The sequence below is a fragment of the Telmatherina bonti genome, assembly GCF_933228915.1.
Source record: "Telmatherina bonti genome assembly, chromosome: 15".
Classification (NCBI taxonomy): Eukaryota; Metazoa; Chordata; class Actinopteri; order Atheriniformes; family Telmatherinidae; genus Telmatherina; species Telmatherina bonti.
In genome coordinates, this window is record NC_136613.1 from 14,541,341 (window position 1) to 14,567,686 (window position 26,346).

A 26,346-nucleotide genomic window follows, 5' to 3' on the forward strand; every position below is an offset into this window, starting at 1 on the left:
TATGACTTAAAACAAAAACACTTTGTCTCAAGGGAATATTATTTTCTCATTTTCCTTTTATCACCATTGTTTATTAGTCATTCAGAAGTAGACGTTTTGACCAGACACTTAATACAGGACTGTGAAATTGAACTGAATTAACATGCTAGCTCACAGGCTAAAATATGGTTGGTTGTCTTGTGAGTGTTTGATATGGATAATGGATAATTAGCTACTATGTTATTTGTTTATTCTTTTAATTTATTTATTTTTGGCAAAATCCTGTAGAGAAATCACATTAGCTAGCATGTTAGCATTATCACAGTTAGCCTGCTAGCTTGTGGATGGTGTAAAAAGCTGCAGTGTGTCCATGCACTTATTTGTTCTTAGAATTGGTATTTCAGCATAACCGCAGGTTCAGACTGATTGAAGGAGTACAGATTGGCTAGCTAAATATCTCCATGAGGCACAAAATAATATAGGGTGGGGGGGTAATGCATCTCCCTTGTACAAACAGGATAAAAACCTGGAAGAAGAGCTGTATGCTGACAGTTGACACTAAAGCACATGACTAACTGCTGTCAATATGGAAAAAGTACAAGGATTTCACTTGTTTTATTGTGTCTGAGTGGGTGGACGGACATGGCTTTGTGGGGGAAGTTTCTTTGAAATGCCATCTTCTTTTTGTTAATGCCCTTAAGGGGCTTATATTTTCTTTATGTCAACATCATGTTTGTATCCTGCACTTACCACCCAGTATATATTTATAATGGGTGAATTTTTGTATAGATCTTTTAAGTAAATCTCACAGTTCAACTTAATATATGTGTAAATAAAATAAAAAAAAGACTTTGAACTGATTTGCTAAAGGCAAAGCTTTTGCAGTAAGTCAAACTTTCTTTCAGAAGATGCTAACAATCCTATAAGCTACAATTATTTTTCCTCAAGTCTTATTGTGTGTTATTGCTTGCTTGTCATGTGGCTTTTGGTACATCTTTTTTGTCACTGTTTCTCCACACTCTGTGGCCTCCCTTGGTACTATTGCTCCAGTAACTTCTTGACGAGCTCTTCTAACAGGCTTAAAGTAAACAGGATTAGAGAGTATTAAAAAATCCTCCTCTCTCTACAAACCATCTGCCTATTTACCTTAGCCAGAGGCTGTACTCTGAGCTGTCACACACACCTCTCCACAGCCAGGAAAGCAGGACACCAACAAGCGATTGTGTTGTCAAATGCTTTCCTATTGTAATTCTTTAGCATTTGAAGAATTCTGAACTATGCAAACTTGTAAGAAGTTGTCCTTACTGCTGTTACATTACTTGAGAAGAAATACATATTTGCTTGATCCCTTTCCAAGTCCACGGATTTAAAAACCATCACGGATTTAACATGATCAACATATCCTGGAGAAGTGGTTTCCACTTTCTTCTGTTTTTTCTAGTGTTTTTTTTGGACAGATGGACAGGTATGTATCCACTGTAATGTAACGGTGCAAAATGCTGTGATTACTACTTATTAATAGTACATGCAAATACTAACTGTTCAATATTGTTGTGGTACCCCAGATGCAACAGTGGAGACCTTTGTTATGGGACACCTAGGACAACCTTATACTCGGGAGCCTGTGGCATTTCCACACATCATTCGTGTGTCTGAAGTGAAAGCGTCTCCTGAAGGTCATACAGTTATCTCTCGACAGAAAAGAAACATTTTTTATCAGCATGGACTAAAACTGTGTGGACAAGAGACTTCTGAGCAGGTTGTTGCAAATCATCTGAGCTACTTTCATCTCAGAGGTAAGATGCATTTCAATAAGCAAAAGGTGAAGTCAGGAGCAATAAAAAATTGTAAATGTTGTTAGATTGTCCTCTCTTTGTCGTCAGAACCATGAGATGTGATGCAAGAAAATCAGCCATAAATGCTATAACTTAAGATTTCGAATCAGCATATCACAGTCTGTAGTCCTAGTAAGACAAAGTCAGATAGCCTAGATGTCCATCATGAAAGACTGGGAGAAGCAATACTGACAACTTGCTGGGTGTTTTTTTTTTTGTTTTTTTGTTTTAACTTTTTTGGTCACCTGAAGTGAAAACTATCACATACTAAAACAAAGGCTATGGAGAAAATAACAATGTCAGTAGAGCTGTTCTTGACCATACAGCCAGAAATCCCAAATCAAAAGAGATGAAAAAGCCTTTGGCCGAGAAGTCTGAACTGGAAATCAGCTGACTGACTTGATTTGTTTTTAGAATATTATAAAAACCATAGAAAGTGAACATGTTACAAGACAGTGTCATCAGCTGGTGGATGGTACAAGCTTAGTATATTTATAGATCCCCATTTACTGAAACAGGAGTGTTTTACTAGGAAAAATATTGATGTTCAACTTTGAAGAACACACATGTTTTGAGTGGAGCAGGAAGAGATCTATATTTAGGCAACATACTTTTTTTTTTTTCCTCCACAACATTTTACTTCATTTAAAAGAAAAAAAAACATCTATCACTTGAACAATCTATATTCAGTCAGTTAGGGTGTATTCTCACTGTCCATGTAACATTATCAGAACATGAAATTTCACTGTAAAAAAAGAAAGAAAAAGTCTGACAGATAATACTTTGATTTGTTTATTTCTTTTTATTTTTTTTGCTTTTAGTCACTCTGTGTCGATAGGACAGCTCAACTGGTAACAATTTGGTCAGATATTTATTATGAAAAAAATCAAAAGACAAAGCCTTTACTTTAGTCTATGAAGCCAACTTACCTGCAGCCGTCAAAACCTTCAGTTATCAGAAAATTTGCTAATTTGCTAATGGCAATGGTTTTAAAACTAAATTAAAAACAATGCAGTGACATAAAATACAAGCAAAATACAAAACAAAAACTACCAAAGTAAATTACTGTGCAAGACATAGAAAAATAGGAAAGATTCATTCAACATACTCACCAACATAGCCTAAAAGTACCATGTAGGTGCATTTAGAAAGTATTTCAAACTGACACAGGACAACACACATGTTGGCAATGCATGACATAAAAATGATCAATTTACCAACTTTTGAGAACAAGAGGTTTTCCTTTTAGAAAATTGCAGTAAAATGGTACGAGCCCTTTAAAGGTGTAGTAGAGCTATACTAATATAATATGCAACCTTATGTTGCCTTTCTTATTTTTTTTTTTCTTTTACCTCAGCTAAGACAGCTTGAAAACGACACCCCTTTGGTTAGTTTATCAGACTCTGGACAGCTTCTGCTCCAAAAAACATAAAACTTTGTGAAGTTAAAAATCTATACCCTAATTTCGTCCTTTGTCCTCCAACTTGTCCCTGCTTCACCACTTTGCAGGAATACAGAAAATCAATTCTATTAGTATCAAGATTATGCAGAGTTCTTTCAAGATCATGCAACTGAATTTATGTGTTCAAATCAATAAACAGCAATAACTAAGTAATTAGTAGTTATATACTGTGGAAAGTAGCTGCAAAGACAACTGTTTGTGATTAATTTCTTTTCTTTGTTAAAAAAAAAAGTGGTTATCATGGGTTTTTACCCTGTGAATAACACTTCCTTCATTTTATGATAATGATATGACTGTAAAAACATCAGATGTGTCATTGCCTTTAACAATTCATATCACTGCACTTATAAAGAAAAACATTAAATTGGGTATGAGATGTCTAAAAATTGTCCTATTGTAACCATATATAGTTATACTATGCAATAGTGTGAATTGAAAAAAAAAAATACAATTCATAGTGCAATATTTTCTCTCAATATTAAGACAAGGCAGAAGTATTTAAATTGTCAGACATATTTATGTACTATTGCTCAATAAACTATTTTTCTGTGTATTTGTGTGAGAATAGATCAAAGTTTGACTCCTAACTGTGTCCTCCAGAGCATTTAGTCTTGATCCAGTCTATGGAGATGTGTTCCTGCTGCTGATGCTTGACAGTGGAGATTTATTAAAGCTAAATTTATATATGGCCATAAGTATCTCAGGACTTAAACACAGCCTCTATTGAGGAAAATATCCATGTACATGCAAGTTGCTGACTTTGAATCACCCCCCAGTTGGCTGACTCATAATATGCAATTATGTCATGATGTTAACATGATGCTGCATGTAGAAATGAGCCCCAGTCAGAGCCTCAGACTTCATTATTTTGACTTGACATTGTTTGACTTATCCAAAGATCTCATGTTTCTGTTCTTGAGCAATCATAATGTTTATACCTTGAAGTAGATCATCCTAATCAACACAATTTTTGCTTGTTTAACATTAAATCAAAAGCAAGTTCTGCAGGTCTGGTTGCTGAGATGATATCTTTGCTTTGTTGTACCAGTATGCCAGGAGACGGTATGGGAAGCTTTCAAGATCTTCTGGGATCGCCTTCCTGAGCAAGAAGAGTACCAAAGTTGGATGAGTCAATGCCAGGAGGGAACAGTGATGGCACGAGACATTGGCAGCTACTTTAGTCAGTCAGATGAGCATCAGGACCTGGTTAAACAGGTGAAAAGAGAACTAATAATTTGGTAAAAACTGGTGATCTGAGCATGAGATCTGAGAACCTTGTTGGGGCAGTGGATAATAGTATTGTTTCTCATTTTCAGAGAATGTCACACGCAGGTTTGAAAAGGTAAAAAAAAAACCAAAACTCTCCACCTTTTAGTGTTGCAACAGTTTTGTGGTACATCTAAAATCTTATAATAAAAAGTGTGTTTTGTAAATGTGTCATTCTTCCTACTGTCTGTAGTGAGCCCATCCGGTCCTGGCAGCATGTGTGCAGGTAAGGTTGTTACAGCCCTTAAACCTTACCTGTTCACATTACCACTCACCAGTTGTCAAACATTACTTCATATATCTTCTGATATTTATTTGTCATTACTCTGCATGCCCCACTTTAATTGTGCATCTTAGACATGGATACTTGTATCTGTTTGAGTTCCCTCTCTAAAGGATAACATTTCGGGCTTTACTTTACTTTCTATTTTGATTTGAAACAAAGAAACTGACAATAAAAAAGGGACAGCCTGAATAATCCCAATCTGACCTCAAACCAAACAAAATGCACAAATGAGACGTATCCACTTACATTTTATTGTTCTGTAATGTAATCACTTTATGGCAGAGGGTAAATTATACCAGGCTGTGATTGAGACAGTAATTCGTATAATTTCTTTACAGTGTTTTTTTAAAAAAACATCAGTGACTTCACCCATAATGTTATTCCTTAACTTATACAAACTCATAGAAAGTGTATTTGTGTGCAACAGGATTTTTAAGAATGAACTGATTCTGTGATGAAATATCAGTGTTTTTATTTTAATTTTTTTCAGTGTTATTAAAAGAAATCTTTCCATGTTTTGCAGCACACCAACTACAGCAGCACCAGAAACTGTTCAAGCTCCCGTATCAGCACAGTCGGGTCAGTATCGCCTCTGATTACACTTCTAAAGGAGGCAGATAGCAAAATCCCTTTCTTTTATATAAGCCAAAATAATACCAGTGCAATTGCATTGCTATTGTCAAGTCAAGCCATTATCAGGTATGTGGTTTCTGGTTTCTGAGACAATCCTGTGAGCTCTGGATGTTAAATGCCGCCCGATCTTTCTGTGTGCTTGGTGCGTGAGGCTGGCTGAAGGCCAGTCTAAGATTTAGAGAGAATTCAGGGTCAGGGCAGTGTAATCCATACACCCGTCAGCTATCACGGCACCTGCCGTAGGTCAAAGATCACAGTGACTTGAAATGAACAAACACCTCTCTCCCTCCTTTTGTGTTTACACATCGCCTCAACCGCCAAGAAGAAGTGGGAAAAGGAAAGGAGGATACAAATGTCATTTCATCACCAGTGGAAGAAAATCCAGTGAGCATAAACACAGATTGTTTGTAAATTTATATTTAACTGATAAGTGCACTTGTCGGTGTGACTATGTTTGTTTCTCATTTGCCAGCTGTTCAATGACATTACTGTGCAGCCTACACTGGCCACTCTGCTAGAACAGGTGGTGGAATTGAGCATCCTACTGACTGGAGAAATGTTCAGCGATGAGCTTAATGATCCAGCCAGCCTGCAGTTCCAGACTCTTAGCAGACACCTTGCTGAAAAGGTTTGACTCTACTCTCTAGTATGACTGTCTTTATATTTCTATGTATCTTGGCATTAAGGGTTGAGCCTGCTTTACTTTTCTTTCATCATGTGCACAATACATTTTTAGTTTTCATGTTAACACAGTCTAATAGCAGTTGTAAATAATCCAGTGACAAATGTTTAAAATGCACAAGTTTAATGGTACATGCTGCATAATAGGGAAATAACTGCTGCATGTGCGAAAAACCTGGCTTTATGACATTTACAGTTAGAAACTTTCTTGCACGTGCATGAATTTGCACAGGTACTGACTTTTGATGACAACTGCAGGAGTTTTAGATTTACTGTACTTGGACAATTCAGTAAATATGCTCCATGGAAGTCAGTTCAGCACAAATGCAATGTACACACATACATGAGCTTTACTTGTAAATTATAACAATATGAGCCTGTTTGTTTTCAAGTTAGTGGACATTCTTGATTTTTGTGTAGAAGCATGTGCTTGCCATGATTGTGTTTTTTTTCATGGTTTCTGACCATTTTTTTTCTCTGTGGGGATTTTCTTGACACATAAATCTACACACACCATTATCTACAGGACTTTATAGCAGCACTCATCCTTCATACATGCAAGCTGCAGAGGCAGATGGGGACTAAAGACTAAGGGCTAAATTTATGTAGAGGAGGAGGGCAAGTTAGCGGAGTTAAAGGCCATTGACCCCTTTATGCATTCATCTTTTTTCTGAGCAGTTAAATAGTCAGTAGAGCAGTTCGGGTTTTTTTTTTTCCTTTGTTTGGAGGAGAAATGTCTTCCATACCAATACAAGGGGATTGCTAAGAGTTGACTGCAATGCATCAGTCTGCCTTTTAAAATAATGATCAACACCAAAACGCAAAAGAACTTTCAACAGCTTTTACCAAAGTAGTCCTTCTGGAACAATCCATTATTTTTATCTTAGATACACACACTCATCGTAACCTGCTTAACATAAAATAGAAAAAAAACCCTGCTGTTTTAGTCTAATGCCTGATCTGCTTTGTGTGCGCAGATAGAAGATGCTCTTGAGGGGCTTCCTGGATTTAAGAGTGTGTCTGTAATCGACTTCAGGTCAGTTTCCCCAATTATCTGTTGGACTTACTGCACATGGGGTCAAAATCAATTCATGTTGTTGTCATTAATGCCATCTCTGCTGTCAGAAGAAGTTTAACAGTTCCTCCTTGTTTCATTTAGACCACAGAAGGATGCCCAAGGGTGAGTCATTACTAGGGGTCCTTTGCCCTTGAGTAGTTCTCTGATACTATGTTGTGCTTAATCCCACAGATCATTCCTTAGCCCAACCTGTAGACCTGTGAACTAGGGCACGTGTTAAGGTATATCACTGGTTGCCCGTGTTAATAGTTTTAGTGCAGTCACTCACCTGTAAAGTGGGATCAAGTGGGGCCCTACTGAGTAAGCAGGTGCTTCTCTATAGAGACGATTATCAGAGCTTTACGACCTCATCAATCAGCATCTAATGGAAAGATGGAGAAGAGGGTCAGAGGGTATGTGATATCGTGTGAATATGAAAAAAGAGGTATTACTAAACAGTGTCAGTTATTCAAATTTTCATGTAAAAGAGTAGTTTGACGTGGAAGGTACAGTTTTTTTTTTTTATTATCAGTCCCATAGTTGCATGGTAAACATCCATCGTCAATAACATTATGATCGCTGCGTAATACTGACTAGGTTCTTCTCGTGGCTCTGGCTGAACACCTCAAAATGCTGTGTTCACAAAGCTCTTTCTGACCTGTGAATATGTTTGAAGGAGGTAGAAAGAGTAAAACTGACATCTATGTGTGTGTAAGGATGCAGGTTTTCCCTGCTGAAAGCTACAATGTAACATCACAAGGAGTGTTTCATATCAGGGCTTCTAATGTTGTGGTTGATGGATGGAAAATTGCATCCAGCTACTAGTTAGCTAAAAGCAGAAACAAGGCTTGGGAGCTTGAGGGTTCTGCACAGTATCTTCACCGTTCAAAGTTTGGAGTTTGAAGTTTGGAGGTCACAACCCCAAATGGTCCATTCACCACAGGCACTACCTTTGCTTTCACTTCCCACAGCTTTTTTGACTCACTCCTTTAGCCCTTGTTTTCTTTGCTTTTTTATGATACTGTTGTTTGGGATTGTTGCATCTATCACTATCACCTTCTTCTGCAGCTTGTCAATCACTACAACGTCTGGTTGGTTAGCCATTACCAGTTTATGAGTCTGGTTCTGGAAGTTTCACTGTATCTTGCTTTGATCCTTGACAATCTCTCCCATGTGTGAGATTGTGGCAGCTCTGGATAGTTGACTTTGTAAAATATTTTCTGAAATTGCCACAGATGTTTTTGTACTTAATCTACTACAAGCACAAAGACTGTAAGTCCAAATGATGTGGCACTGGGTGCAGCTGTGCAGCCTTCTAGAGAAGAGTGTGTTATTTAATTCATGCATTGATTCTGTCCTTTTCAACACACTGGTGTTGTTTCATGAAGTTCACACACACTCTTAGCCTTACACTGCTCGGTCCTTACTGAGCTCACATCAAACAAGAATGGTGGAGTGATGACAGCATCGCAGGTCACACTTCTGTAAAGCTGTAAGCACACATGAGAGAGGCCTGCTTTGGCTCTATGACCACCTCCTTTACCAGTTCAGAGCTTTATCAGTAGCGGATCAACTCTGACCCCTGATCTGTTTCTGTTCTTTCACACATGACACAGAGCACAACAAAGGTCCAAGCTTAAAAAGGAATGTGTGAAGTAGGAATCCATAAGTCCAAATATACAAATTTTGTAAGTTTTATAGCTATGGTTTACTGGACAGTTAAAGGAGTGTCATCTTTTAACCTAACCTTCTAAAAGAAATGATTGCACTGGCTGCTTTTCCTGCTGAATGGGGCCAATTTTGGGACGGCACATGCCAGAAACCCAACAAACTCGGTCAGAGTGGAGGGCTCCCAGTAGTCAAATGAAGGCAGATAGATGGCTTTTTCCAGGGTCTCCAGTCCCTTGTGAAGTTTCTGTGTTTATTATGATGATACTGATAATTCTGCTGGTTGGGCTGCTTCTGCTCTATACAGTCACACACCAATGTTTCAAGCAGAAATGAATCATCCGTTATGTGTTAGCAGCAAGGCTCACTTTACAGAATGGATATTGGTAAATGGACTCTATAGCGCTTTTCCAGTCATACAGACCACTCAAAGTGCTTTACACTACTTGTCACATTCACCCATACACTCATCACCCGATAGGCACATCGGGGGGCAGCTTTGGTTTAAGTGTCTTGCCCAAGGAGACTTCGGCCTGTTAGGGGAAGCCTGGAATTGATCCCCCAACTTTTCCAGTTGAAGGACAACTGCTCTTCCTCCTGAGCTACAGTATTAGCTCCTCCTGAGCTAATGTAAAATTATAAATCACACAACTCACTTACTAATCAAACTGACATGTACAGTAGCTTGTTCATGTATCTTTGCTTGTAACTATGACTAAATAATATTGCAAAACAGTGACAGTCAATAATGTCACAGTCCAGTTCCTCTAGAAAGCTTCACATAACTTGTGTGCATTCCCAGGGTCGATGGCATAATTGTGAACTATGCGGTCACAGTGGAGGTGAATGGCGCTGGAGTCAGCGCTGAACAACTGAACTACCTGACTCTGCAGTCTAACCTGGTGGAGAACTCATATCATGAGACTGAGGACCACTCCACGGTGGTCTATACCATCAGCGAGGTCAAAAATCTTTTCACTGAAGACTTTCACATCAAGGATCTGGAGACTGGTAAGATATTGTAAACACCGGATTACTGACTGTGTAACAGTATCTTCCCATGCTGAAAGTGAGGGTAGAGATAGAAAATTGTGTTTATTCAGTGTGACAGTTAAATCCTTGCCGTTAAATGCTCCGCAAAGAACTTCTCAGCCCTGCTAGTAGTTATGGCTTTACTTTAAGCCACAATTTTGGCCCACACAACGTAGATCTTATTCAACTATTAAAAAGCAACTGACTAACTGAGCATCGCACTATTGATTTTTTCATGATCAAGATTGTATAAAAGGTGATATTACATAGTATTTATTGGACAACGATCAGATTTAATCTTTAGATTTAATATTTCAAAAACTGACATAAAAAAAAATCATAGATTAAATGATGTAGCATCATGAAATGCAGCCCTTGAGTTGCTTCATTGACTTTGAGAAGCACCAACAATCTTGAGTGCAAGACAAAGTACAATAATTAAGGAGCCGTTCAAAGCAACCAAAAAAAAAAAAATCAGCTTTGTTGAAAGATAAAACCTATTTTTCAGCATTTTTAAAGAGCAGATTTGTTGTATATCCACCAGTAGAAAATTAGAAGAAACATCATATCATTTCAGTCTGGGATGGTAACGCAGTCTCCTAAGGAATACCCTCCTATCAACTTTGCTTATGAGTGTTGTTGCTTGCTTAAATTTAGTTTTCTTTGGTTAAGAAGGTCAAATTCTGTAAAGGAAGTAAGAAATTAAAGAACAGAATTACCCAGCTGATTGCAATATCTACTGAAGGGCCCAACAAAGCCAATCCACAATTTTTGTAAAAATTAAAGTAAATAATTAAAGTTAATGATTCAGAAATTTTTTTATTTTATAAAGTCATGTTTAGAATGAAATACATTCAAGGCTGAACATGTGGTGTTAGAATTAAACAAGGTCAGTGCCCCAAAGTCAGAGTTCAGTGTCTGAGCAAACAAAACACAGCCTCAGAGTTGGCACAACTACAATGTCGTATCTAAACAAACCAACGTGTATACATCATCTTCACTCTCGCTGTAGACAATGACCATGAGGCTATTAGACCAGATAGATCAGGCAACTTTGCTCATGAAGAAAGCTAAGCTAATAATTTCAAAGAGCAAACCATGTTCCATTTTAAACCATAAACCTTAATTTTACATGGTGTTTAGACAAATTTTCATGCTTTTTCCCTTCTGGGTTCGACCATGTCAAATACTGGGTCTTAAACCATATTGCAAAAAAACATGAAGTGTACTGCAACAGGCATTCTGCCTATTTTCTAAAAATGTAAAGAAAAATAATTAACAACCCAAGTTTCATGTTCATGATGAGCTTTAGCAACCTTACTCAAGTAAAACAGACTTTGTAGTGTAAAATGAATCGAGATCTCTTTCAGTACTTTCTCCTGACACACAAAACCTTCACATTCACTGTAGAATCAGGCAGTCAGTAAGTAGGTTAACTACTTTTTGTTGGGGTGCTTGAATGATGTGATAATGTCTATACCATCTCCTTGTGCTCCTGTGAGATTTCGCCATGCTCATGTTTTTAAGGAAAGCGTGTCATTAGTTTACTGTAAGCGATCTCTGGAGATGGATGCTGTCTTGTGCTCACATTACTTATAGGCTTTGACATCTGAAATAATGGCTAAACACTCTCATATGGCCAACATGTGTGGCCGAGGAACTTAAAGACACCGCTCAGCTTTGTTTTTCTGCTTTGGTGGTGGTGTGAACTTGGGCCACAGAGGCTGATACTTGAGCCAGATTTAAGTACTAATTTGTAGATATTTACCCCAGAAGGTTGCACTGTCAAAATGATGGATGTCAGTGCTGAAACAGTTTCAGCTAAACAGGATTTTACAGACTCTACCAGGCAGAATTGTTTAGGTTGTTTGATACATTTGTTCTTTCTGTGACAATGAGCATTAATATTTGCTTTCTCCACTGGTTCCACAGTGTCTGACATTCCTGACATCAGCACTGCAGACAGAGCTACGGTGAGTAACCTCCACTGCCATTCTGACAACAATCTGTCTGTAGGCTTTCCAGCTGCTTTCAGTTCCACAAAGTTAATAAATCACTCAATTTTGCTGACCTTTGTAGTATGACTGATGTTGCGATGACCTGTAAACGGCTTGAGATGTTATCCAGACTTCACCAGTACAGGTTGCGGATGAGCTCACTGGGAAGGATGAAGTGAAGTTTTGAGGATTAGATTGGCTCTTGCTGTAATCATCCACTGCTATTCTGGGGCAAAGACAACAGTACACCACTCATAATCCACAAGCATGACTGCACATATGAGTTTATTCAGACAAGTAATGCAACCTAAAGTCTGTCTTTAATGGCGATGTCTCGTGGTTGGATTTGCTCTTTGATGACAATCAGAGTTTGGGTTGCTATATATGTGTCTGCTGCTCCACTTTAAACATCAGCTTTCTAAGTCATTAATTTGACTCAATGTGAGAGTTGGGAGAGTTTGACAAATGTTTAATCCATTACTGAAATACAGGCAAGAACACTGAGCTTTACTGTGCCACTGAAACACTTTGCTGCCCTGGTTTGGAGCTAAGGCTGTCGTCTGTTTAGTGTCTATGTCTGTTTAATGCAAATCTTCATCTCTTCTCTGATGGTTTATGATTAATTCAGGAATTGAACTACTGTGATTCTTATTTTACAGCTGGTGTTCAGAGTGGAATTCCTAAAATGTCTTGTTGTGTGTCCCTCCGTTGAAGAGCATTTCCCTCAACTAGCTTAACCAGGCTACGCCAATAAGGTCACTGCAGAGACTCTTGAGGAACTTGCATCATAACTGATCAACAAGATGAAGCCAGAGATTATTTGTACTGTGTAAGAGTCTGTGTAAAAGTAAAAAAAAAAAAAAGATCTTAATTTGGTTTGGTCAATTTGTTTTCTCAAGAAAGGCAAAGTCATTTTGTTTTTTTGGTGATTTGTTAGATCTTGCCAAATAATAATTATGAGCTTTACAATGGTACATGACAAATAAAATCTGTATCGAAGGGCAATATTTTACCAAAAAAAAACAAAAACACAGAATCAAACTAGATGATATTGTGCGCACCCCAGTTACCATCACACTTGCACAAAGTTATCTTCAACTTGTATGTGTCAATGTTTTACCTATATATACCCTAATATTCCTGCTAAGTAAAGCTAAATGTGCAACAACTAAGAACAACAGTAAAAAAAGCACTTTTTCGTTAATTAAATTTGTCCCTGAAAAAGCATTTATGAATATAACTGTAAATGGATTGCAAACCTAATTTGAATAAGGCATGTAAATGTTGAGTCGAAATTTATGCTCTGCAACTTTTAAAACCCAGTAAACAAGCGAAAAAATGAACAAACTAAGAATTTCGCTGCTTCAGCGTATAAAACTGATACATAATTAATTTTACAAAGACATTTTAATCATGTCTGTTATCTCATTAACAGACCACCAGGTTCCTGCAATATTGATCATAAAAAGCACAAGACAACTAAAACAATTACTCCTGATAACACATTTGTGCAAAACAGAGAATCTTTGGTCTTATTCTAAGAGCCTGTCAAGAGATATTTTAACCACTTAAGCCACAGTTGCTTGTTTTCAGCATGTTTTAATGCTTGTGGTCTGAAATATGTTCTGCTATCCCAAAATAGTTTCTGTTGAGCTTTTAGTTGATCTCTTCTGGTTACTTTGATGTAGAATATTTAACATTGACACAACCCCTGTGCAACAGTTACTGTACAAACACTGAGAGCAACCAAAAATAAAAAGTTAAAACAAGAAATAATTTTATTGACCACCTGAACATTTGGAGTAGAAAACGGATGGAAGAAAGGTTGATGCAAAGGAATGAATCAGATTCCTCCAAATCTTCGTTAACAATGTCATGTTTTGTTGTTTTTTTTTTTTTGCTTTACAAAAAAAGGATTAGTTAAAGAATTGATCTATTGTTGCTTTAAAATTTGTAGTTATGCTTTATAATTTTTATTTTTGCTTTACAATTTCTACTTTAGGATGGCTTTTGCAGAACTATTGCAAATAGGTTCAATGATAGAGTAGCTGCAGGGGCTCTGAGTGGATTACCTTTACATGGAGCACCTGTCAATGTCAATGCAAAGCTGCTGGTCAGTCTGAGCTCCTGAGTTCCCCGTGATTTCCATTATACAGTCCAACAGAGAGGTGCAGAAGTGGATGCATGTCAGAAAATATAGACAATTAAAGCTGATTGTGATGCAGGTCGCTGCGGTTGAGGACACACTACCAGAGGACATTGGAATTGATGTCCCGCCTGAACCATCGGACACCGAAACTGCTGCAACAACAGAAGCAGATGTTGTTGTCCTGAAAGAGAGTGAAATTGTTTCTCCTGCTGTTGCTTTCTCCACCAGTGCACCTGGAGCTGGCAGTAAGATCTGATGCTTAACACAATTATACATTTGTTTTGTTTAACTTTTCCATTTTACTGTGAGTCACTTTTTCTCCTTTAAGTCCTTCAACCTTTTGTTTCTTTCTTGCTCTTTAGTATATTTTCACTTTGTGAAAATATAACCAATGTCTATAAAAAGTCAAGCAAGACATTCAGTATTTTCTAATTTTTGCTGTTTTCAGGCATTGAGGAGGAGGGTTTGTTGTCAGAGGATGCTATACAGACTGCTGCTGCAGAAAACATTGTACCTGAAGAGACCCCACATGAAGTTCCTTCCCCTGAACTTCCAGCAAGCGACCCCCTGCCTGACTCACCACTGGAGAATGAAGCATCTGGTTCAGGTCCACATGATCTGGAAAACTCGATTGAAACCCCATCAACCACCAAAGAAGATGAGGAAAAAGCTGGTGTGTCTCCAGTGGAAGAAGAAACTACAACTGTAACAGAGGAGCATCTGGAGGAGGTTGTTGTGAATGAGCCTCCAGAGATACCTGAGGAACTTGAGATTTCTACAATTTCAACTGAAACCACAGAAGAAGAAGAAGAAGAAGATGAAGAAGAAGGTGTTCCTGCTATAGTTCCACTTTCAGAGGGTCCAGACGTAGTGATTGAAGCACCAAAGTCAGATACAGCAGAAACGGTTCTGTCTACTGATGCTGATGACCCTGTGGTGGAGACACCAGAGGACTCTCAGGGTGAAGAGATTCCACCTGCAAGCGAGGATTTACATCCCAAACAGCATGAAGAAGACGCAGCTGTCAATATCGTGTTGACGCAACCTGAGGAACCTGCATTTAAAGAGGAAGACCTGGAAGTGGTAGTAGAGCGTGAGGGAGGGGAAGTAATGGAGAAAACTTCCATTGAAGCTCCGGTCGTGGAGGATGAGGCTCAGCAAGCGCCGGGCATCTCAACAGAAGATCTTACAGAGGATGAGATTTTACTTGTGAACAAAGATGATGGCGAGGCACCACTGACAGATTTTCCTGGGCCTCCCCAACCAACTGCCTTGTCTCCAGAGAAGGAATCGCCTTTCACCTTTATATTTGACATCAGCCCTGATTCTGATGGCCAAACTGACACAAACACCATTTCAGTGGAGGAGGTAAAGTAAAAGAATTAACCACACTTTCACCAGTGCCTGAATGCTTGTTGCTGCTCTAACACAATCTGAAAGATGCTTCCATATACCATTCTAACTGAGTGTAGATACCTGTTTTCATAATCTATATTTTTTTCCTTCTACTTGTTTCACTGTGGTTACAAGTTGAAAATACATGCTAAATGTTATAATTAACGTGTCCAATTACGTTTAGATGTTCAAAAATAGACATTTTGGACTAGACCACTATAAACTGTCACTGAATATCCAGTTTAATCCTCTTTTGTACCATCCCTTAACCCATTTTTGCTTTACAATTGCTGGTGCAACTTGTCATTTACAAGCCTGTCTGGATGACACCATGTATTACTCCAAAACTCTTCTACACTGTTCAGGATTAACATTGCCTTCAAAGATATGAAAGTTAACCATCCCTCTACCATCACACTGCCTTTTGAACAATTCAGAGGTCAGATTGCCCCTGCATCATGCTGGGGCAATCTGACCCATCATCTTTGGTTTTTACATTTCTCCAAATGATTTAAGTACTTTAAGAAAATCATGCACTGTCGTTGAGAAACTACCTAAATTCTTGGAAGTTTATCTTTGGAAACATTTGTTGTAAGACTTTTTCTTCAAGCAGTCTTTAACCCTTCCTTTTCTATACTCACCCTCTCTGGGATGCTTTTACTCTATTTATCATCCAGTAGGTTGTGAGGCGCTCTCTCCTGTTCTCTTCTTGCTACTGTCTCAACTTTTCTGAAACAAGCATTTAGGTTGTAATGCCTAAGTTTTAACATTTTAATATACTGCAGTTTTGCTCTTTTTGATCAAATATTTGGTTTAAATTATTTGCAAATTGCCTTGTTTTTGGACATGTAGCTGTAAGATGCCTATTTATTTACAGCAATCAAACTGTGTAATTATGCTTTGCCTGAAAAACACAATTTGATTAGCAAACCTTACACCAGATAATTTTGGTTTGTGTAACTTCAAGACATACTACTTAATACATGATTCTACTTTCCACTTGCATTTTACATAGAAAGAGATTATCGTTCTATTTTGTTGAAGGTGGGATTGTGCAGTAAATGTATGTCAGAACTTTAACAAAAATAGCAGCATAGCCTTTTGTACATTACCTGAAGTAAAGAGTGCTTGAACACAGTGCAATGAATGCTGCTGTCTTTAGCAGATTAACTTTCTTTTTTTGTTTGTTGTAACAGAAGTGACCTTTTGATTATTTTTTTTTTTATCATCCCTGCTCTCTAAGATTTCAAAACAACCAAAGAAGAATGATAGACTGAGTTGCAGCCAAATAATGACTACAAATCCTTTATAAAATGGACTTTTATTATAATACAAGCAGCAAAACTCTGGTATATCTTATGAAAATAACAACAAAAAAGATTTAATTGGCTTTTTTATCCCGCAGATTCCAACCAGTCATGGAGAGTTGGATGTTTCAGCTACTGGAGACCACGGATATGAAGTGGTTTCATTTGGTCATGGTCTCATCAACTACACAGAGGAAGGCAGCACTGGATTCCCATTCAGTGTGGCCCATGGCACAGACCAGGCCAGTGTTGCAATGCCTGTAAACCCAGGACGAGCTCTGATGGTGTTCTTCAGCCTGAGGGTGACCAATATGATCTTCTCCGAGGATCTCTTTAACAAGAGTTCAGCAGAGTACAAAGCTTTGGAGCAGCGCTTCCTGGAGCTGGTAAACACCTTTACATCCCTGTGGGTTTGATTATTATCACCTTTGTGTTATGTTTAACATCAAATTGTTTATTATTTCTCAGCTCGTGCCCTACCTTCAGTCCAACCTCAGTCATTTTGAGAACCTGGAGATCCTGAACTTTAGAAATGGAAGTATTGTGGTGAACAGTCGGATGAAATTTGGGAAGCCTGTGGCTCGTGGTGTCACCACCACTGTTTATCTGATCCTGGAAGACTTCTGTAACACAGCTTATCAGACCATGAATCTGGCCATTGATAAATACTCGCTGGATGTGGAATCAGGTGGGTTTATACTATGTTGTTCTCCATACTATCATAGAGATCACTGCGGGCAGATACTGAATATTCCTCCAGTAGAAACAGACCTGGATAAATCCATGTTGACAGCTCATTGTTCTGCTAATCAAAGTGATTGTTGGCATAATTTTATATTTTCTGCATTTTTCTTTATGCAACCTTTTTGAACCCTGTACCTAATTTTATACCTCTACTCAAAACTTCCATATCCATTCCATGAAATGAATTCCATGAAATGAATATATCTTTGCAACCACAAGGTCTGTTTTGAATACCTTAGTCATGGTAAATGGGACACTTGTGAGATTTGTTAAGATGTGTAATTATGTTTAAATATCAGAGGTTTTAGTATAGACACTTCAGACAAGGTCTCAAAAAGGCCATTTTGGCACATTTTGGAATAATATGTTCTCAGTTCTCCAACAAAGAGACTTTCGGTTTTAAAAGGTTGAATGTTCACAAGAAAGGCAAAAAGTGTTTCTGAATAAAACGTTACATACGTATACAGTATAAAGCGGCCTAAGGGACTTGGTGTTAAATCATCATTGTGTTGTAGGAGATGTCTTGATTGCAAAATTCAGCTTAAATATGCTTAAATTACAGCATTTTAAACTTTTCTTTTAACTTTTAAACCCATAACAATAACTTTAAGACAGTAATTATTGCACTTTCATCAGTTGATTAAAATTCTTAAAAACTCTTTTTAATCTTTGTCTTTTAATACCAACAAGGCTTAGTTTGTATTTGATATTTGTTTTAATTGGTTTTAGTGTGCTGATTTTTAGTCATTTTTATGGCTGATGTTTTTATATGTTTTCTTTTTACTTGTATTTCACTACATGTGCAGCATTTTGATACATTTTCATTATATAGTTTTCTGTCTGACAACATTATTCAGCTTGGCATACATATCAGTGGCCCATAGTTTGGTTGTAAAATCTGTTGCTACTGCAGTACACTGCTGGATCCCATGCTTCATGGATGATGCTGCCCTGGACAGATAGGATAATAGTTAATGTTAGTCTCAGTGTCACTTTAAAAATCATTCTTCTGGTAATTTCGAAAGAAAAAGATGACACTGGTGTCATATGTTTACCAGCTGTGTCAGTGTGGCTAATGTCGTCCTCACATTATGAGTCTGTATGTCTCGTTTTATGATGGACAAATGTGTTCTCCACTGGAACTACCACAAATGTGGTTTTGAGTACTTTGGCAGGTGTTTATATAGCTGTCTGGATGTCACGAAAGCAGAGAGTCAGATTGTGTCAACACAGCACAGACACAAAGCTCTTCTCAAATGGCCATTGGGCCATTTAATTTACACCATTATCTCTCAGTTTTTCTTGCAATATTTTTATATCAGTGCCAAGTGTTATTTCTGGGGTATAATGATTGAATATTTTTACAGATGGCTGTGGCATGAGATCTTACCACAAGCTTTTTTTTTTTTACTTTTGACTTCAAATCTACTTGATTTGCATGCAGTTTTTACTTTTGTGTAATTTTATTCTGTGTTGATTTTTGGATATAAATTCATGTATATAGTCAACAGCTAATAATAATAATAATAAAGCTTGGGATGGAAATGTGGAACACTTCTAAAGTCTTTAAAACCTTGGTTTAGTCCAAAATTATTCATGAGAAATACATAATTATTTTGAAAACTTCACAAAAAATATCATTTCTTAAAATATTTTAAACTTTGGCTCAAAAGGAAAATGGAGAGGCAGAGGAAATTTAGTTTGCAGTGACTGCAGGTATTATGAGGAAATTACCAACAAGAGCATCAAATAATCTTTGTTAAGTACAAAAAGTAGACATTTTCCATAAATGTGTTACATAAATGCTAAATGATATATTTTGTATGAAAGTTGAGGTGTTTTTTTCCCCTTCTTGTTGTTTTTCTTAAAGATAATAATGCTTAAGGTATTTCATTTTATGTGAAAAGCATTTCATCAGTAGAGATAATGATGCTCACCCCATAAGAGGAGAAACATAAACATCAATCAATAAATCAGCAAAAATCCAGTGTCATAAATGCTTTAAAAACATGTTTGTAAAAGTCAATACAACCATCCTGAATGGCTGAACTCAGCTGAACTGGAAAAAAACCTGATGTCTTCCCATTTTGCTTCGCAGGTAAAATCACTGGTTCATAGCAAAAACACTCCACTAAAGAGAAACCCTCCTGTTTCTTTATTTTCCAGGTGACCAGGCGGACCCCTGTAAGTTCCAGGCATGCAACGAGTATGCAGAGTGTAAAGTTAACAAGTGGTCAGGGGAGGCGGAGTGTGTCTGTAATGCTGGTTACTTCAGCGTGGACGGTTTACCTTGTCAGAGTATTTGTGAGCTGCGGACGGACTTTTGCCTCAATGACGGCAAGTGTGACGTCATCCCCGGTCAGGGAGCCATATGCAGGTGGGTGGAGATTAGGGGAAGTGATCTGCCTGTGTGTATGTGCGGGAAAGGGCTTCTGAGTTTGCAGTTTTGTAAGGCTGGCACACCATCACATAACATGAACAGATTTAAAAGTTATTAGTAAAGCTTATGACAGAGTGTTTCAGTCCTAAAGCGGTTGTACTTGGCTGAAAGTTGATCATGCAGAGATTAAGGATTTAACATGGAATTATAGACACAAACCATTAGATCAAATTTTATTATTCATATTTTTGTATTTTACAACTATGTATTATCTTAGGATATTTGAATTTTTGGATTAGATAAGAAGAGAGAATTGCAAACATACTTAATGTGCAAAATTTTCCAGCTTTAGTGTGCATTTACGGTAATCTCCATTGTTTTATTGTTCCAAAATGACATTTGTTCTTCATGTCTTTTTTGAAAAATGATATTTCTCTGACTTAATGTTTTCTGGTATTTATGCATGTTTCCACATTTAAACAGGCATTTGTACATGTGTGTAAGAGACATGTTAAAGATGGAAAACTAATAATCCAGAGAAGAAACAGATTCACGTCACTGGCTCTGCTCCAGCTTTTGTACATGTGCCACTTTAATTTAAATGATGCTAAACAGACATTGAGGAGCCTGTGTGCCAAGAGGATTGCTAACCTCTGTGGACATGTACTACTACATCATAAAACACGCAGGCAAGCCGCAGATGTTGTTGGATTTTTATTTACCTCACACATTGCTCCATGGACACAGAAAACAAACAGGAGATTTTATTCTGCAGTAAAATATCAGCGATTAAGTGATGCAAACAGAAATATAGAGATGTTATCAGCTTTATCAGGGCAGAAATGAAAACAATATTTTGTATTTGATTATTCAATTTTCTTACAACTTAACAGATCATATGGCTTTCATGAACTTTAATAATAAGAAAGTGTCGTTTGTTCAGTCAGCTGTCCAAACATGGAAGTATTTTTCTCACAATGTTCATGTTCTCCAGGTGTCGTGTTGGAGAGAACTGGTGGTACAGAGGTGAACACTGTGAGGAGTATGTATCAGAGCCGCTGGTGGTTGGCATAGCAATTGCATCTGTGGCGGGCTTCTTGTTAGTGGCGTCTGGAGTGCTATTCTTCCTGGCCAGGACGTTACGGGACCAGTATGACAAGGATGAGTCAGAGGATCCCATACGGTAAGGACAACCAATGAAATAGTTTCATCCATACTATCGTATTAAAGATGCCTGAAGGGGAAAATTCCTTATTTTAAAGGTCTTAGATTATTGTTCAGTATTTATTTATTCTTGATTCATTTCTGCTCAATGTACAAGTTAATGTTTAATAAGCAAAATATTTATTTAGTTTAGTTGTAGTTGTCTTTATTGTCTTTAAGAAACTGTTAAACCAGTAAATAGTGATTTGAATTCCTACTTTCACTCCTAAATACTGAGACTAACCTTGCTAAAATATTTGTCTTGTTTTACCCTCTTAAAGTCAGAGTTTTAATCTCCAACTTTCTTTTTGTTGTGTTTGTAAAAAATCTTTATAACATTTTTCAAGCTTTGCTGAAATTGATTTGCATGCAACACATTTCAGCCACATCTCTTGTACAAAGAAAGTTTTGAAGGATTTTGATTTATCAGTTTTATTATATTTTCTAACACACATGAAGAAATCCCCAAAGTCTTGGGCGCTTTTCATCAAAAACATCTTAAAACTGCAGAATTTTTCACTTTCAGTCTTTTGGCATGAGGAATCTCTTCATGTCTTCACTAACCAAGTACTCTAGGATGGCATTTTTATACTAAATCATGTTTACAACTAATAAATGAGAAACTGAAATAATCTGACATACTGACATACAGTACCAGTCCTATTGTGCATATACTTTCCCAATGGTTTCCCAATGAATTTAATGGAAAAGTATATCCATGCTTGTAAATTATAGTGTATAATATTCAAAATAAAGCATATATTTAGGTCGAATTTAATATAATAATTCAACAAGATTGTTTTATTGATCTACAAAAGCTTACAATTCCACAGCGATATACCACAGAGTTGCTTACATTTAGATGAAAGAAACCTTGTTTTCTTTTTAATAAGGCACAGTTACATGAGGAATCCTGTAACTGTCTCCTTAGTTAACACTGTCTCTTTATCTTTCTTCTCTTATGGCCATCTGAACCCTACTTCTATCTGCTTGGCAGTTTGGTGTCGGGTGTTTCTTTTTGTATTACTCTGCTTTGCTTCATCCTTTAGTTTTTCTTTCCCAAATAAAAATAGAGTCTTTGTGCAAACCTCAGCCAATCGACACATCATATGTGACGCAGATCTGTTTCAAAATTTTAAAAAGCTTTCAAAGCTTAACCCAGAAATCTGCCTCATTAATGGAAGGCTCAGTTTATCATCCTGTCTCCATGATGTAGCTTCATATTCTGTTTCTTTGTTTCTCTTTTGCAGGAGAGCAGAGAGCCTCCCATCTTTGGAGAGAGCGACCAAGTACAACCCCATGTATGAGAGTGAAGCCACGACAGGCTACAGCCATTACTACCGACGTTACCCTGAAGGCCCTGTGTACAGCAGTGCCAGCGCTGAGGCCTCCTCTGACTTCAGCAGTGAGGAGATACGACACATCTATGAAAACAGCGAACTCACTAAGGAGGTGTGTGTGTGTGTTTATCATCCTTTACCGCTTTATCTCCATCCATCCATTTTCTATACCACTTAGTCTGTTCGTGGGTCGCTCAATTTCCCAGATTTGCAACTCTGTATAAAATGTAAATTATAATCATGTTTACTTTAGGGGCAATAAAAACTGGAAAGGTATTTGGAACGAATAGACAATGATAATTAATTGTCAACAAATCAGTGACATGACTGAGTATAGGAGGAGTATTTCAGAAAGGCATGGCGTCCCAGATGTAAAGATTGGCAGAGGTTCACCAATCTGTGACAAAGTGTCTAAAGGTTTTGAAAAATGGTGCTTAGTAAGGCAAGACAGTTCAGGAGGGTTTGTAAAGTATATCTTTCTTAAAATTTAAAAAGCATTGTATATCAGTACTAAAGAACAGCTGAAATGGTAGAAATGAATTTAGTATAAAAACAAAAACAAAACATCAACCACAATTTTTTGTATTGGTGAAGATCTGGTGAAGACCACAGACATCTTTTCTGGAGAAGAGCATCGTAGAATCTGTGAAACATAGTGATGGAAAGTTATTGCAGCAGAGTGGTTAAAGGTTCCCTGCAGCCATATATCAGGAAACTGACTTTAAACTAGCATTTGATATTTAAATAGGATACTTTTTCTCAGCAAATTTAAGAAAAAGCTTAAAATGGAGAGCTTTTAAATGCTGACTGTAAACGTTGTACCTTTTGCTGAGAATTCTTTCTCAGGACATAGAAAGCAAAATAGCATTATCAGTTGTGTTTGTTAAAGGCCACAAGGAAGAACAACACACTGAAACTGGAGGTACCATTGTTGCAATGCAGTGCATTGTAAAAAGCTGGCTGGCATCCTGCATCCACTTTATTTGGCAATTTGACTGTTTTCAGTGCCTCAGATGATAAATACATCAGTCTTGCAGAAAACATTGAAAATGTTGACTTGTAGTACTTTTCAATAACATAATCTTTGTATGTATGCAGTCAAACAACAAGGATAAATTGCTTATCTGCCTCCAAAATAAAAAAAAAATCCAAGCAAAACACAAACATAAAGTTTTTGTAAAACAGATTTTTTCATGATTTGTTTTGAATCAGGTCAAACAAGAAGAAAAACAAACTGTCTTTAAGTACCTTATTTATGACTGAAACATATTTATAGTTTTTCAGAAGTAAATATGTGGACTATGGATGCTACTTCCTCACCTGTGGTCACACAGATTTTTTTAAATTTATACATCATAAATTTGGCCTTTCCAGGATCTTATCAGGAAAGCTGAAATCACAGAGTTTAAGCTTGTTCAGCCTTAAAGTGACCCTAAAGTCCCTGAAGTTTCTTCTGTCAGTAAAATGTTGATTTGTCCAGTGTTGGCTCATTTAGCTGTTTATCTGTCTGCGGTGTAATGTTCCGTCGCCAATGATGTAATTTGTTTCCGCAGGAAATCCAAGACAGGATACGTATCATTGAACTCTATGCTAAAGACCGGCAGTTTGCAGACTTTGTGCGGCAGCATCAAGCGTGAGTGCCTCTCTTGTTTTTCCCTTTTAGACTTTGATGAGATAAAAAAAAGGGATAAAAAGCAGGATATGATGGAAAATAAAGGAAGTGAGTTTTAGATAGAAGAGGCTGACAAGACTGGAGTTTAAGAAACTGAGTTTTTTTTAAAATTTTTTTATTTTTATAAGGTTTGTTAGTTCAGAGGTGGAGGAGACAAGGAGCTGAGGTCATGCCAAACCAGAGTGGACAGATTTATCTTTGCTAAATCTCCACTAGTCAGGCTTGGAGCTGATGCAGTTAGACAGAAACCATTATGAGATTCAGGCATCCTTTCTTCTGCCAACAACCTGGCAGTAAGAGTTTGCATATGTGTAGTAATGGTGGCTGTTTTTGAGTCCTAACTGGCCATAGATCAGTCTTCTGTGTGTTATAGAGAACCTACATACCACATAAAACCAAGTTCATCTGGAAGGGATTTTTTATGTAGTGAATAAGTATAAAAGTATTGTAGTGTAATAAGTAGTGAATAAGTAGTGAATTCAAAATGGTAGTGAATAAGTAATAAAGTATTCTTGTTGTATAATAAGACTGATATGTAAAAAACATATTGTTTCTGATGTTTTTCTGTATGTATCTGCATCTGCTGCAGTGTCCTGGATACCCGCAGAGACAGCTCCTCCACACACACATGAAACTCTTCAGTGGACAAAAAGGTGTTTTTTTTTTTTTGTCTTTAATGAACACTTTAATGCTGTTGTAGTGTTGAAAAAACAGGACCTCAGAGGGGCCTGTGGGCTTAACTTGTAGGTATAAATAAGAAAAAATTTCTTAAAGTGAAGGATGCCTCCAGGGTGGGTCCTTCCAAGATACTCCTTATTCTTCCTTGTGTCTTAAACACATACAGTATAACGGAATCTAAGATTGGCCTGTTTGTGTCTATGTGTGTGAATATGTAGGTACATACGTCTATATAGGCATATGGGTGTATATGCGTACGTTTATGCAAATGTCTGTTTTTTCCTTCTTTCTCTTTCTATCTCTCCCTTTTTCTCTCTCTACGAGGTGTTTTCTCTCTCTTTCCCTTTGTCTTTCTGTTACTCCTATCCTCTCTGGTCTGGTCCAGCAGTAGAAACTCAAAAACTTACACAAAATAAATAAAGAAATAAAATAAAAATCCAGAAAATCAAGGGGATCATCATACCAGTAATGCTCCCCTTGGCAAAGTAAATTTGCTCAGCAGAACACAGCATCCAGACCATCATTGCTTGCTTAAATGCTGGACAAGACAAAAAAAAGAAAAAAAAAACATATAATGGAACAGTCCTGTCAAGTGAAAACATTTCATGGTAACGGCCAAATAATTAATTACAACCAACACACAGTTGATATTCTGACATAACTGCTGAACAGCTGTACGCTAGCTACTTAGCTGCTCTCGTTTCCTTTTCTGGAAAACATTACAACTTTATGGTGACAAATAAAGTCAAAACATTGTAGTTTTAATATAAATGCATATTGCATATAGCAAACAGAAGTGTTTTCACATCTCCTTTTAAATAGGGATTTTCTATTTTACTCTCCTACTAGCGGTTTCATATTTTTCCTGGGCACATGACAGTGGTGCAATCTTCTCATTTAAACCTTTCATGCATGAATTAATAAAAAACAATGCAACATTTTTTAAATACAGTATTTTACCTCTACAGACATTTGCAATGATACTTTTTTGTTTATTAGTGATATTTAGAATTTATCATGATTTATGATCTATTTTATTTGTATTCTATAAAATATGTATAAAATAATATATAATCATTACTATATTACGTAAATCTTGTATAAATTATAGCTGTATCATTTTCTGTTCCTATTGATCCCACTTGCGTAATTCCATTATGTTCAATTATATCATATATTTATTTATTCTCCAGGAAGTAAAAATGTATTGGATGACTCACTAACATCCACTGAAGTGGTTTATTTACAAAAATACCATCCAATTTCATGAATATACAAGAAAACAGCTTGTAAATAGGTGTCCACTAAAGGGCCACGATGCATCAAAGGGTTAACTCATGAATGAACACATTTCAACATAATTTCAAACTATTTAAGGTTAACTTGCGTCTCTTCTTCTACACAGAAACACGCCTCTGATCAAAAGAGCAAAGCTACTTGTCAAGATGTTCTTCTTCTTTGCCATGTTCTTCCAAGCCTGGATGGTACTGTTTGAAACGTACCATCCTCCAGCACTTTTATAATCTCTACATTAAGGCTGCGTCTGTCCCCATCTGTGCTGGCAGAGGTGTTGACAACTCTT

At 37.1% G+C, this 26,346-nt stretch overlaps 1 protein-coding gene across 1 annotated transcript; it reads left to right on the forward strand.

Annotated features, from left to right (window-relative positions):
* Positions 1 to 1,567: 1,567 nt before the first annotated feature.
* Positions 1,568 to 24,718, forward strand: impg2a (interphotoreceptor matrix proteoglycan 2a; the record flags this gene model as incomplete). The annotated part of the gene is made up of 16 exons (XM_079254664.1): positions 1,568 to 1,775; positions 4,325 to 4,491; positions 5,934 to 6,089; positions 7,120 to 7,178; positions 7,302 to 7,322; positions 9,670 to 9,878; positions 11,832 to 11,872; positions 14,053 to 14,290; positions 14,494 to 15,413; positions 16,846 to 17,133; positions 17,216 to 17,435; positions 19,658 to 19,868; positions 20,866 to 21,054; positions 22,325 to 22,526; positions 23,968 to 24,047; positions 24,676 to 24,718. The coding sequence occupies 16 exons, from the start codon at positions 1,568 to 1,570 to the stop codon at positions 24,716 to 24,718; spliced, it is 3,252 nt and encodes a 1,083-aa protein (XP_079110790.1).
* Between the last annotated feature and the right edge of the window lie 1,628 nt (positions 24,719 to 26,346).